Source organism: Asterias rubens, chromosome 10 (assembly GCF_902459465.1).
Source record: "Asterias rubens chromosome 10, eAstRub1.3, whole genome shotgun sequence".
In the NCBI taxonomy this organism is placed as follows: Eukaryota; Metazoa; Echinodermata; class Asteroidea; order Forcipulatida; family Asteriidae; genus Asterias; species Asterias rubens.
In genome coordinates this window covers 8527016-8542215 of record NC_047071.1, presented here as the reverse complement: position 1 = coordinate 8542215, position 15200 = coordinate 8527016, and the positions used below count along the sequence as shown (strand labels likewise).

Sequence of the window (15200 nt, the reverse complement as noted above, 5' to 3'; positions counted from 1 at the left end):
TTAATAAATAAAGATGACATTTTTCAGAAATTTGAAATCTCAGACGAGTTTATTCATTTATTTTGTACTATTAAAGTATAGTTTATAAAAAATAATGATACATATCTTTTGAAGTGGTGGACCTCAAAATAAGCTCGGTAACAAACAACGTAAATTCTTATAGCAAATTGACACCCAATACTCTACATTTGTGTCAGTAGTTAACGACAAAAAGGAAAAAGGGAGCTCATTGAAAGATTACTCGCCAGTGTCGAATTAAAAACTGAGATCAAAGACCATTGAGCCAGTAGACTTGATTACCATAACATTAGACCATTTGTAAGGGAGGTTTTACAACCACAGTTACTACAAGTGACATATTTTCATCGACCTAATTTTATTTGGAGGATGCCAGTTTATTCGCAGCTGCATAATTATTATATGCTACAGCACACTTCCAAAATGGCTGTGCGTAATTAGTACAAACCTGTAGATAGTGACAGCACTCGATCACTGAATAGACTAGACCAATAACCACCCTCCTGATAGCATAATGGTTGCAGTGATTTGACAGGGATTATTGAAAGCTAAAGAGCCCATCGACCCGAGACTGAGCATCGACAGTAGTACGTAATAACATAGTTTCAAAGTCTTGTAAAGCGCATGTCTTATAAAGGTACTCAAGGCGCTGAGTAATACAAAATTTCACAAAGATAGGTTATTGCAGTGATGAATTTTGAGACCCAGCTAGTTAGTACCTTATAAGGGTTTACAAGGTGCTACGCACATACAGCAGCCACAGCCAGGAACACAGGGGCGAACCCCTTCTCTTTTCGATAAGGGCACTTGGTTCTTTAACATGCAGTACACAACACATGGGACCAACAGCTTTACTTCCCATCGGAACGACGAAGCAATGGTTAAGTGTCTCGCTTAAGGACACAAGTGTCACGGCTGGGGATTCGAACCCACACTCTGCTGATCAGAAACACCAGAGTTTGAATTCGGTGATCTTTTCCGAGCGTTTAAAACCGCTCAGCCACGACACATCCACTTCGTAATGAAGAAGTAATTACGCTGAGCCTCATAATTTGATCCCTCGGAAGTGTGTTTAAAGATCATAATTGTTGAGCTTCGTTTTTGGAATAAATCAACTAAGAGTGTTCCTCTTGTACTCGGGAGGTGTTGGGGTGGGGCCTTAAGACCAGGTTTACAGTCGGCCGGGCGATGGAAATCTCGAAGCAGGATAAAAAAAGACCACAGTTTTAGGCCTCAGCGATCACTATAAATACTGCGCGCGTCCATATTTACATCGCGCAACAGACTGGCCTTTACGAGGTGTACCTAACCCATCGATGGCCATCCGTACACTAATGCCTTTCATGTGCTCTTGTCAGAGTTGCATCTCACTGTTGCACTCATTATTGAAACTCTTTCCTACAGCACACGTCACATTTACAAACTCATTGTCTGCATTCGGTTAGTTATCAATAAAAACAAAATGGCAACTGGCTGCAACAGGGGAAAATCTCTTCTTCAATCTGGTTTCTCTCGACAAGTTATGATGAGTTATGACTTTCCTCTCAACCGCGACAGATCAACTTTGTCTGTTTCCTGTATTTACAAAGTTCAATGTCAGTGGCCATTCTCATAAAAACATAAAAGAGCCAAACTAGTTTCTTCTTAAAGTCTTCGTAAAGTTTGGTCATGTGAATGGTCCAGGCCTCGAATCACACTCAGGCCATGGAGGCCATGGGCTCCGTTGCCCCTTGTCTTTGCCTTGGTGCCCTTCAGAAGTGCCCCATTGACTTTAAGTTGTTCTAATGCAAGTGCCCTTTGCAAAGTGAAAAATACTGGCCTTGCCCTTTCAACATGTCCAAAGATGAAATGTCAGGCCTGATGTTCTTTCACCTTTCACTCCTTGAACTTCCACTCTTGTCGGCACATGGGGCACTGCTGCTGTACCTGCTGGGAGTTGAGCCACTTCAAGATGCAGTGCATATGAAACACATGGGAACACTGCCCCCATACTGAAAGTGAAAAGAAAAGAAAGATATCTCAAGCTTCAAATGATAGTGTAATAAAGTAAGTTGACAATCTTGTAATAACAAATAATCTCATTGTAAAGGAAGTATCGGTTCTGAGAATACTCAGGTGAAGAAGAAAGATACTTTGTCAGTTTGTTTCAATGAGGCTCATTTTCAAGGTACTTATTTCAAGCATTTAATGTGCAATAAAGTAAGAATGTGAGTGACAATCTTGTATTAACAAATGGTTTTAAATTTAGACTTTTTGAGGTATGATGGAGATTCTCAGCTGTAGGATATTTAACCTCTCAATGTAAGTGGCTGGATACATACATACATATACATGCATACATACAAAAAATGTTTATATACCACCACAGGGGTTTGTGATGAAACAGAGAAACAAATAAACGAAGAAACAAAATACAAGTGAAATCAAACAGCAAAACAATCATTGTGGGAACAGCTGTTGATTTAACAAAGAGTTAGGACTAGTCTTATCTCGAGTTAGGACGAGTAACTCTCCTAACTTAGGATTAATCTTAAGGTCTGCATGCTACAGTGCAGGGTTGGGACTCGTCCTAATTCCTAAGATTAATCTTAAGTTAGGATGAGTTTTGTGAAATCGACGGCTGGTGTGATTTCAGATGCTTCTTGAAAATATGAAGTGAATCAGCAGAGTGCAGAGATGGGGGGAGACTATTCCAAAGTTTAGGGGCGGCAAAAGAGAAGGATTTTTCAGCAGCTGAAGCAAGAGACCTGTGATTTATTTTGTGTTGGACAAGACGGGTAGTGTCGTTTGATGACTGCAAGCCGACTCTTCCCTATGTGTACAAAACCAAGCACGATTTTAAATATTCTGGGCCCAGATCATTAAGGCATTTGTAGACGAAGCACAGGGTGTTATATTGGATACGTTGCTTGACAGGCAGCCAGTGGAGTTGCTACAGAAATGGCGTTGCCTGATCGTATTTGTTAGTGCAGTGAATAAGTTTAGAAGCCCAGTTTTGAAGATGCTGAAGTTTAAGTTTGTCAAAATGTGATTGAACATGGCGGATGTTCACTGGGCCATTTGGAGATACTGTGGACACAATACCATGACACTATTAGGTTGAGTTCAGTTTTATTAGATTTAGAAGTATTGAAAATTTATGCTGGGAAAGAATACCTTTGAATACATTCCTAGTTTTATAGTTTGAAAACATACACACTACACATGTACTTGTTACATATGGAACATCATCAATAAGAAATGGGAAACCAAACTTAGGCCTGGAATTTCAATGTCTAAAGGGCAAGGCCATTTTGATTTTGGAAAGAGCTTTCTTTGTAAAATCTTAAAGGAACACGTTGCCCTGGATCGGTCGAGTTGGTCTTTGAAAAGCGTTTGTAACCGTTTATTATAAAATGCATAATGGTTAGAAAGATGTTTTAAAAGTAGAATACAATGATCCACACAAGTATCATTTGAAATTGCGTGGTGCGACGTAATTTTGAGTAATACCCAGGTGTGGATCATTGTATTCTACTTTTAAAACATCTTTCTAACCAATTTATATGCATTTTACAACAAACAGTTAAAAATGCTTTTCAAAGACCAACTCGTCCGAACCATTGCAACGTGTTCCTTTAAAGTCAATGGGAAACTTTTGTTGAAGGAGCACCAAGGCCAGGACGCCAGGCCAGGACCAGGGGCAGCAGAGGTCTTGGTCTGCCTGTAATTCCAAGCCTGTTAATTTTGGAGGAGTGTGGTCTCACCTAACGGGCAGTCATCACCTGGCATCTTACAGTCTGGACAGCAACTATCAAAAGCCATCCGACATATACCACAGTTATCATCATTGGCTATCCACCTCCATGTCGACACAGCTGTCCAACTAAAAGCACATCAAAAGAAAAGAAAAAATGTTTTAAAAGACAAATCATAAGACAGGAAGTGCTTGAAATTTACACTGAGCCATAATGGCTTAAACATTTGACCGGACAAATCATAATTATTAGAAGATTTGAACCAGCCTCCACAAACAGGCGTGAATCCTGGGTGTGATGGATGGTCAAGAAGTCAAAAGAAATAAAAAGTGCAGGGGTGATGGGTTCAAATACAATGGATTTGTATTCTACTGGTACTGGAGTCAAAAAGATACATACTTGTATTACATGTACATGTAATGCTCATCACACATTGATCAGTGTAAACAACGCTGAGGCCAGTAGTTTTGTTGTCAGGCCACTAAAGTTTTGACCAGACAAGTCTTGTTTTGTTTTTTTTACAATTTTTGTTTTGTTATGCAAGTCGTCAGACACAAGAGGGCGGAAGACCACTTCAAGGTGTGGGCTACAATTAATTTATTCCAGAGGCTGTTGCCACCTACTCCTAGGGCTGAAACAGGGTTACCCCTTTTACAGTCCATACGGATGTAGGCTTGGGTATCATCAGTCTGAAGCCTGACCCATTCAAACACAATACCTAACTGTGTAACATCTTGAGCAAAAAAATGTTTGTTTGAGATTGACTTTAGTCTGATAAAATACATTTCATTCATTTCAACTGAGTAATGACATTTATGCAGACTAACAATGTACATATGTCTACTTGGACCCTCTTACATTGTACCTGTGGTTATTTCTTTTACACCAGAATCCAAAGAAGGAAAAACTTCCTGATCCAGTTTTCAAATTAAAAAAGGATTTACTTGCATCATAGCTACAAACTGGATCAGGAAGTTTTTCCTTCTTTGGATTCTGGTGTAAAAGAATCCCGGTAAAGTAACCAATTTGAGCCACAAAACTGGCCACAAGTTCTGTGGTACTATTGTGGGCTTTCCCCCAATCCAAGCCCTGAATAGACCGATCCATTAAGCTCCGCCCCCATTGCGTATTGACCAATCACAACGCAACGAAGGTCCGTCCGGGTGTGCGTATGCTTGGCGCGCGCGGCAGATTGTGCAGAAAGGCATTGGAGAGGCTCGCGTGTTCTTGCTCACACGTACGTCGTGGGCGGAGCCTAATGGATCGGTCTATTACATTCACGCATGCATAAAGCCACTATTGGTTGGCAAATGATATGTTACAGTACACTGTAATACTGTACAGCGTGAGCAGAGCTACAGTGTAGGAAGAGGCACTGATGCCTGTGGCACACCACCATATCATTTCATTTTCGTTTCAGCTTATTATTTATTCTGGTTGTGAAGCCAAGGATTTTAAATCAAGATATTAGCCAAGAACCCCATGGAGAGATGGCAAGAAAGGAAGTTTCAGTTTTAAATGTGGGAGGCAAACCCCTTAGAATTTTTTTTTGGGGAAAACCCACGCAGTCAGGTACGGACTGAAACCCAAGCCATCACACAGTGTCACAGTTACTTTGTTTGGACTCGAACCAGGGTCCTAGGTACAGTGGAAGGTGAGGCACCACAGCACAGTGCCAACCCAACCACCAATCAACACCAGCCCCATCCATAAAGAAGGTGTGATGTTTTGTTATTGTTCCCTTATTCTGCATCAAAATGTGCACTCGCCAGGTTGATGCCAAAGTTACTACACTGTAGCCCCTTACTCCAATGCGCGGTCAAATCATGGCATGGCGAATTCTATGAGGTTCGCTCCGCTAGTACATGTATTGCTCCACAGGAGACGATAGTGGAACGACCTTTATACCCTGGACTCTGTCACGTTGCCTGCAACAGAGGAGTCCAACCTGGGCTAGCCATTATCATCAAGTATGCATCAATCGATTGTATAACTCGACTCTCAACTATGATTGAGTTATTACATAACTTACTTACAATTTTTACATGAATACGTAGGTACATGTAGGTCCAACAATACAGTAGTGTCAATATTATATAATATTATTTATATCAGGCTTCCAGAGGCAAAAATATATCAGCGTATTGATTGCTTTCGTAAAAAGTACGGATGACAGCAATATTGTTTCAGTAAAAGTTCCCGGAAGGAGCAATATTACTTCAATATTGTCTATCCGGGCATTTTAACAAGTTTCGCTGGTTCACATATAGTCAAGAGCGCGCGCTCACTGTTGTAAACCAGTGAACGAAGCTGCACATAATAATCAACAACAATAGCTGAGCACTTCTACTAGCAGCGCAAGATTCGCTTCCGTTTCCGGTGAGGATTTTGAAGAACTTTTGAAGACCAAAGACGCAGAAAACATGCAGTACATGTACATGTTCTGAGAGCTTACCTGCAGAAACAAAATCTTCCAGCGATTTTGAAACTTGGATGTTTTTTTTGGGGGGGGGGATTATTATTATTTATTATTATTTATTATAAACGTCACGTTAAAAAACATGAAAATTGTTTTCCAGTGTGCATCTTACAATAAAAACACTTAAAGGAGATAAAATGGTAAAAAGAAAGGAAGAACCATAAAAAGATAAACGGTACAAATTACACAGAGAAATTTACAACCATCAAAAAATAAAAAATACAAATAAAAAAATACAAGAATATATTGCACTCGCTATGACAATATTGCACTCGGTCATTCGACTCGTGCAATATTGTCATAGCTTGTGCAATATATTCTTGTATCCCCCTCAAAGCCATCCAATATTATAACAAAAAAATTGTAACCCTCCTCCATGCCTCCTCCTAGCCCCCGACGACAGCGAAGTCGAAGGTTACATGTACATAAACCCAGGTTCGAAACGAACAGGGCGAAATAACCAATTAACATTGAAAAAAAAAAAAGTTTAACATATACAAACCCCTTACAATAAATTTTGCTTTTATTTATTAAACTCACCCTAAATAATTTCAAACGATCAATCCAACAGAGAAGCCAATAGCGCCATCCACGAGGAGATTCATCCAGGAAAGGCAACAAAAATATGAAAATAACAATATCAGAAAAGAAAAATCAGTCCCACTATTACTTATTAGTATTACAACAAAATAAGAAAGACACAACTTCAGGCCATTCGGAAATGGTGACATTTTTAGGAAAATGTTTACTTACTTATTATTTTAACCTTCATTTTGGATCAATCGTGAGTCCAGTTGCAAGCAGCATTTGTGGCTGTGTAGTGTACGTTCGAATGCATGACACAAAACCGCCAAGGGAGTCCGACTATAAAAGCTTTGCGGTTTATCGAATGTTTGTGAAGAATGACAAAGTCGGGTAATAAAGAATCGACTTTATGTTAAGAGTCGATTAACTCACTCGGCAATCGGCATGCCTTTATCAAACAATGAAATAATGAGTTTTAGTTGAACCAGACACGTCCGAAAATGGAGTTTCATGGGCATTATACAACAAGGGAGCTTTACACGACGCCCTGTGTGTTTTTATTTTCACGACAACGAAAATCCCCCCCCCTCAAAAAAATAAATAAAATAATATAAAATAATAATAATATTAATAAAAGTAAAACAAAAAATAAAAAGTAAAATGTACATGACGAAGACCGCTGAGAATGGGCTCGTTATTAATAATTAATAACAACAATTATTGTTGTGTATGTTAGGTACGTGAAATGCGAGTATTGTTTTAATTGACAACCCCCCCCCCCCCCCCCCTCACCGCGCCCTATGTATAAGTGTCCTCTGATTACCCCGTTTCATAGTTTCGGTCGTGGTCTTTCTTATTCAACTTTTTATTTTAGTGTTTTATAATAACAACCTACTCTCCTCAAAGCTAAGCATGTAAACTTGTGTGGCGTTAATGAACATTTTAATTTTAACAAAACAGATGATAAAAGTAGGCCTATGCGAGGCGAGCAGCTCCACCATTCCTATGTTCACCAACACATTGTGTTGTGTTGAATTTTTCTTGTATATTTATTCTTGTGTTTTATTTACATGATGGAAATTTAGAAAATAAAATCATAATTTTATAACGTGAGAATGGAGTGTTCATTCAGCAAGTTGTTGAGAAGTGCGCCCTCAATATATTTTGCTGAGGTGCCATCTCAATTATTAGCATCAAGAGCCCGTGGGTCTATGTTCAGGCTTTTACTGCCTCACTCAAAGACCAGTGTCATATACTGTTTATTATCACAAATAGAAACCAATGTCAATCTCCATGTGGGCTTAGGCCTACTGTGTAACATGAGTTTCCTTTAATTATTCAGTGTATGTAAAGTGCTTATTTTGGGAATGCGTGGGGGGGGGGCAGGGGGGGTGTTCTTTCCGATTACAGCAAAGAGTGAAAAAACACTCGTTTTGTCCGCCATACCACTCTTGCAAGAGCCATAATAAGTGGCGGACAACTCTGTTTTTAATAGAGTGAAAGACGGGTAGGCTACTCATTACTCCAACTCTGTTGTGAAGTTCGCCCAGCCCTATATAATCATAGAGTGATTGTTTCACACCTGCGTTTCCGTAGAGCACGCAGGCGAAGACAATCGTCACCATAGAAGTATAGCGCACGCATCTCCTCATACCAACATGGCGCTCAGTATAATAATATACATTTTGTTAAATAGGTTATTGAAGTTATTAATTCTGAGCCCCATTTTTTTGCGAGTTCATAAAAAATTATTTTGAGCAACAGAGGGCGCACATCCTCAACAGGCGAAAGCGAGATGATTCTAGTCTCGAAAAGAGGGGAGTTAGGATCACGGAGAAAATAATTTCTCTATTTTTTCCTTCCATGATAGGATTTGAATCATGGGTGGGATATATAATTTATAATTTCCATAGTCTCAAGTCTTAAAAAGTGACACCATTAAGTAGAATTCACTGAAAGTTGTCAAGATTAGTGTCTCGCAAAAACAAAGCCTTGGACATGTGAGAACTATTCCTTCATCAAGTCCATGTTAGATGTATTATTAGAGCAACAACAAGTGCCTTCCTCTCATGAGCTCAATGGTTAACCACTACTCACTCATCCCATGGAGGAAAAACTAGATGCTTAATTGTTTAAAATCTAATTTTTCCTCAATGCTCATCCAGTATTTTCCTCTGTCGTCCCGCCCCTAATGTGCGGCATGTTAGATAATGTGGCAGAATATTCTCTATGGGGTCAAGGAAGGTTGTTTTCTACCTTCAAAAGGATGTTACATTAATGACCCAAAGTTTACGTCCCCCTCAAAAAGTCATGTGGACCCCTTATTGCCCCTTGCGGTACCACTCATGGGTCTGTGGCGAGTGGGTTGTGGTATCGATACCCCAGCACTTTCCAATTTCCCGTCTCCAATCATCAATTAACCGATTAACCGAATAACGCCAAACACTCAGTCTGGACCCCAGACGTCACACATACAGCGTATGGATAGCACCTTGACGTGGATTTGGGGATGCCGACTTCAATTCCATTTATAGCGATAGACGATGACATCATCGTAAACCCCTGTTAAAGAAAAAAAATCATAACAGAGAAAAAACAAGAGTGCTCCTCCTTCGACCTCGCGCCTCAGCCGCCCTGCTGCAGCCTGCCGTGCTCTATTTGCTGCATGTTTGATGAGGCACGCACATGGGTTTGGTACTGTCTGTCTGGATTTTGTCTGCTCGAAAACATCGTCTGAGTTAGATTGAATACAATCCGTACAGCCGGACTTCGTCTGATTTCGCCATTTTCTGAGGACCGAAGACAAACTCTAGTTATTGCTTGCAGAAGGATGGATAACGGGCAACAAGATGGGGTTGGTTCGGAGTCGATTGCTCGGTCATTTTCACCCGATATCTCGCATTATTTGCTGATTGTTGTGGGCGAACCACTGAGTGAGGAATATGTGAACCAGTCGCTAGCGGATGTAGAGAAAGGTAAATACGAATTTTGCAAAAAGGTTCCTCGTTTTCCCCCTGTGCTGTAAATAGTGGAAGTGAAATGTTTGTATTGGTTTTGTTTTTTGTCGGCAACATTTTCTGTAGACTTTATTGTGATCATTAAACAATAGTTGTTTGTTTTTATTAAATTAATTTCATTTGTTTTGATTACAAAAATAAAAGGTTGTTTTTAAAACTAGGTTGATTATTGATTGTAATTTCTACCATTGTTTTTTTTTGTAACCTCCTTTTGATAATGGTGCTTTCAAAATTCAATGTCAGATGTATTGATTGTGGAATTATCAAAAACAAATCGCTGTACAATTTGTTTTCTCATGGTACTGTTCTGATCATCAAATGTCATTACTATTTTGAAAGTATTCTGATTTTTGAAGAGCAATCAAAGCAATGGGTAAATTACTAATTAATTTTTGACAGAAAATGAAGTTGTTTGGAACAATGTACTTTTGAAGTTTTATTGTTTCAAAATACTGTGTGTGAGAATAATCATGATTATCATCACTGGAACTGTAGTAACGGTACCCCACTATTAATAATAGTATTTTAAAGTGGAACCAATAACATTCTGTGGCCAAATTAGTTTCGATAACATTAACCTCCTCCCGGACGGCGGAGCCGTCGGGAGGAGGGTTCATTTGCCCAACTATGGCCAAATCAACGCATAGAAGAAATGAAACACATCTAGGGCCTGTATAAATTAAAAGTGTAAGCCTTTTTGAGGTATGGCGGACACGATACCGCGCATCACACGCTGCGACTGATGCCACGCTCACTATGTTGGTGGTCATTAGGTTTAAGTGTAAACGCTGCGTCGCCTAAAATGCGCACTTCACTGAATAACATACAATCTATTTCTATGGTCAATACGCACAAATTTACCACAACTTTACAGTGTTGTAGCATTGTGTCCGCCGTATCTCAAAAAGGCTAAATGAAAATTGCTTTAAAAAAAATAAACAATGGATGTAGGCAGTTAACAATATTGTGTTTTCAGTATGTTTGCCACGTTTTGGTCTACACTACAAAAAGTACAATGCCATGTACCTGTTGCAAGACAAGTCCGTCTTCATTTATCTTGACACAAAAAAAAGCAGTCCTACAAAAATTTTAGGCCTACGTCATAGTAAAGCATCGATCACGTACAGTTGTTGTAGCCAGCATCAGACAGGAAAGTAGAATTTGGCTGACTGCCTGTGGTTAGCTAGAAACTTCCCCCTTACTCAACCGCAAGGGTGTGTGATTGACCGTCTTCTCCAGTGGAGAGCTGTGACATCAGCGGAAAATAAGATTTTCAAGAGTGATGTTGACAAAATCCTACTGCCGCATGCAAAAGCTACATTGTACCAGTTTGTGCAAACATATCATAATTTTGCTACTGTTTCATCCTTTTCGGTACTTCTTGTTTTTTAGAAAACCTATTATAATTTTAAGTTCTAGAGGCAATAGCCTAACTCGGTATTGTCTAATTCGGTCATTTGTGTACTATACTTATCCTAAATACCCAACTCCAGGGCTCATTTTCATAGAGCTGCTTAGCATAAAAATTTGCTTAGCATGAAATTTCTTCCTTGATAAAACAGGAATACCAACCAAATTTCCACGTGATTTTCAGGATAAGCAAACAACAGCTGAGTACCAGTAACAAGCATAAATGCAACAAATGGAAGTTTGGTTGGTAATCCTTTTTTAATCAAGAACGAAATTTCATGCTTAGCAAATTTTTGTGTTTAGCAGCTCTATGACTTGGGCCCGATTGGTATGAGCCTAAATGTTTGGCTCGAAAATTTATATTTGAAATTCAGAACATCTGGGGATTGCACATTGTAGAAACAGTGTTGATGATAACTTTCACTGTGTCAGTTGTTTACCATCCATTGCTTTGGTGGCCACTGGCCAGACAAAATAGCTGTGACAAAGACTTCATTTACAACATTAATGTCAACTACCGTACGTTTTGTTGCTTAACATTTTCTGTGTGTGCACGTGGTCTTTTGTTATCCTACATACATGTACGTACATGTAGGGCTAACCTACACACATGATGTAGAAGCTTACAATGTATGTAAGCCTACTGTACTGAGGCTGTATTTTTTAAGTGAAACAACACATGCCAAAGTGAATGTCAAAACCAGTCAACCGAGCATTAGCTGTGTTGTGCATTGACAAGGCCCATTGTGGAAGAAATACGTACAAGTTAGAATATGCTTATTACGAGTAGTTTGAACTGGGATCGGAAATGTAACACTTTTAGATAAAAAACAACAACAACAACAACAACATGTTTTTGGTATCTGTAGTGCTCAGGAACCTGTTCCAAAAAAAAGTTCCTTTAAAATACCACAGGGGTTAGCATTTCACTTGCCATCAATTTAACATTTGCCTCTTGAAAAGTGGATCCCTTTCAGACGCTTTTTTATAAGCCAGCACAATTTCCCTTCATCCCTGTAATTATCTGTCTACATTCATTTTAATTTCCAACAAACTTTCTGTGAGGCAAACGATTTTGCATGGGGGTGCTCATTGTACCATAGAGCAAGGGCGAGAAATTGTACTGTGTACAACAGTTTTTTCATTTGAAACACACAAATTTGGAATCATAAATTTGAAATGTCACAATTTGGTAAGTTTTTTATTTTTTTTTATTTGCCAGTCAATTTTAATTAATGATGAAATAAAGTACAATACGTACAATGGTACGATTACTCTTAAAAAGACAGCTAAAGATGGAACACTCGCATAAAAAAATATCCACATAATAAAAATATTGCATTAGAATGACAATGGAATGTACAGTTGATGATGTGTTAATTCATAGAAATAGTGAATCATGCACTTTAACCCTACAATGTACAATGTATGTGATCTGGGTACAATGCCTGTCAGTTATGTGTTGTTGTGTCTATGGAGTCCAGGGACATTTGATCCTGCAAAGAATAACATGCCACCCTGCCCTACAAACAATTGATTTGTACACTGTGGTGGCTGTATCCACTGTAAAGATTCATATTTTTATGGGACCCTGGACTACTCCCCCTGATCCTGCAAAGAATAACATGTCACCCTGCCCTACAAACAATTGATTTGTACACTGTGGTGGCTGTATCCACTGTAAAGATTCATATTTTTATGGGACCCTGGACTACTCCCCGACTGAATCATGGAATGTGTGGTTTAAAGACACTAAGACACTGGACACCTTTGGTTACAAGTCAAAGACCAGTCTTCTCACTTGGTGTGCATATAAACTAACAAACCTGTGAAAATTTGAACTCAATTGGTCGTCTAAGTTGCGAGAGATGGGAAGGAAAAAAAAAACCTTGAAGTTGTGTGCTTTGAGATGCTTGATTTTGAGACTTTAGCTAAGATCTAGAAATCAATTCAAAGGTTTTAGTGAGAAATTACTTCTTTCTCAAAATCTACATGTACGTTACTTCAGAGAGAGCCGTTTCTCACTATGTTTTTTACTATCAACAGCTCTCAATTGCTCGTTAATACCAAGTTTTTATGCTAACAATTATTTTATCATTCTCCAGAAGACGTTCAGAGCATACTGATCGAAACGTTGAGTTAATCCAACGGTTCTTTTCAGAACCACCCCAACTCATTTAGAGATAGTTATTACATGGTGTTACCGCAAACTCTTCTATATCTTATTTCCACCATGCAAAGTTTCAAATCCTACTTAACAATTATTTTGAGTAATTACCAATAGTGTCCAGTGCCTTTAAACATGAATGAAGCTTGGTTGATAGACTTTATTCGGACAGTGAATTTTGTTTGCCTTCTCAGTCATGAATCAATTTTTGTGGGAACCCCCGTAATGGTTAGTTCCCAAAGTGTGAAGGCCCTGGATCAGTAACGATTGTAATAGCCAGACTTACATACCCTAGATTGGTACAGATTGAGAAATATTTCTAGACTGGCACAAATAATGAACAAACTCTGTCATCATGTCAGGGCTGGATGGTTAGCGGCAACTAGAATGGGGGTAGAGATGTTCTAGACTTAAATATCAGTCGTTATGTCTTGAGAGAAATTGTTTTATTGGCAGTTGTGCCTTGGACATAAATGTGTAAAGGGATTGAACAACATTGGTAAGAGTGAACATATTTAATGTTCACAGATTTGCACATCTTACATGGTATAAGGATGGTCAATATGATAGAAATATTTTGCTTGAAGTGATACATGTACCGGTACATGTAGGCTTAGTCTTTGAGAAATTATTATAATTTGAGAAATTAATGTATTTGTTTTTCACCTGAAAAGCGATTAGAAATGACGACAGATTATTGCCCAACTCACAGGTTCATATATAATGCACTGATTGGTCTGACAGATTGAAGCGAACGTGGGTACTTTGAAAACACAGTTTGTCAGTTCATTGAATGTTGTCAGTTCATTGAATGTTAGCGTGACGCACATTTAAAAAGCGGTAGCATAAACGTTTGCGCAACTAGAATGCACCCAAAAATTAAATAAAAAATAAATTAAAGTCACCTGGAAATAGAATTGTTTTTCTTTCAAACATAAGAGTATATGCTTACGAACAATAAAACAATTTTTTTTGTAATTGTTTCAGTTTGTCACCATTTATATGTTTAAAAAATATATAAAGTTGTTTGGGGGGCTGACTCCGCCTACCCCTTTTGTGACGTCAATCGAGGCAGACTTTGCCTGCAATGCGCACACGTGCAAAGTACATGTATGCCAAGTCGTGAGTTGGTACATTTCAAAAAGTCTTTTTCTGCATTCAGCAGCAATACACCTGGTCGGCATTGCCGAAAAAAACCAATTTGTTTTTGTTTTTGAAACGTACAAACTCACGACTTGGTCCGTACATGTACTTTGCAATTGTGTTTACTCTACGCATTACAGGCAAAGTCTGCCTCGATTGACATCACGAACAGCGCCCTCTCGGGTCGGGGTCTACTCTTAAATTTGTAAATAACATAAGAACTGATTTTTTAAAACCTTAGTTAACTGTTTATTCACATTCCACTCATCAAAACACATACAATATTAGTGACAAAAGCTTTAGTTTGAAAAAATACCACTTCCAGGCGACTTTAATGATCTATGTCAAGTGAATGGTGTCACATGAACATATTATTGCATGGGGTCTCTGGTACGTAAATTTTCTTTGAAAAACGAAGGTAATACACCATGAACAAGATTATCTTACTCAACTTCTGATTACAATGTAGCTCTGAGACAGTCTGGTGCTCTGTAGCCTACAGTAAACCACGTGGGTTCTTTTGTGCCTGCACACAATTAACCAATCAAGCGTGATATCTAGAGCGTGTCCGCTTCAGTGATGTCATCGTTGGCATGGATTTAAGTCCAAGAAGATATCTCCAGTGCATTATTTATACATAATATTGTGTCTGGTCGGTAATTGAGGGAAATATGAGCAACGGGATGGTGTAGATTACAAGTAAT

The 15200-nt window shown here is 38.8% G+C and overlaps 2 protein-coding genes across 2 annotated transcripts in view; one reads left to right on the top strand and one right to left on the bottom strand.

Moving 5' to 3' along the window:
* Window positions 1–1454: 1454 nt before the first annotated feature.
* On the bottom strand, window positions 1455–7035 carry LOC117295786 (anaphase-promoting complex subunit 11). The gene is made up of 3 exons (XM_033778540.1): window positions 6989–7035; window positions 3765–3885; window positions 1455–2009 (listed from the first exon to the last, which is right to left on the bottom strand). The coding sequence occupies exons 1-3, from the start codon at window positions 7004–7006 to the stop codon at window positions 1894–1896; spliced, it is 255 nt and encodes an 84-aa protein (XP_033634431.1). The 5' UTR covers window positions 7007–7035; the 3' UTR covers window positions 1455–1893.
* Window positions 7036–9380: 2345 nt separating this feature from the next.
* LOC117295499 (titin-like) overlaps window positions 9381–15200 on the top strand; it is a 46068-nt gene continuing 40248 nt past the window's right edge. Inside the window, exon 1 of the mRNA XM_033778182.1 lies at window positions 9381–9734. Within this exon, the coding sequence (XP_033634073.1) occupies window positions 9590–9734 (145 nt within the window). The 5' untranslated portion in view covers window positions 9381–9589. The remainder of the gene's footprint in view (window positions 9735–15200) is intronic.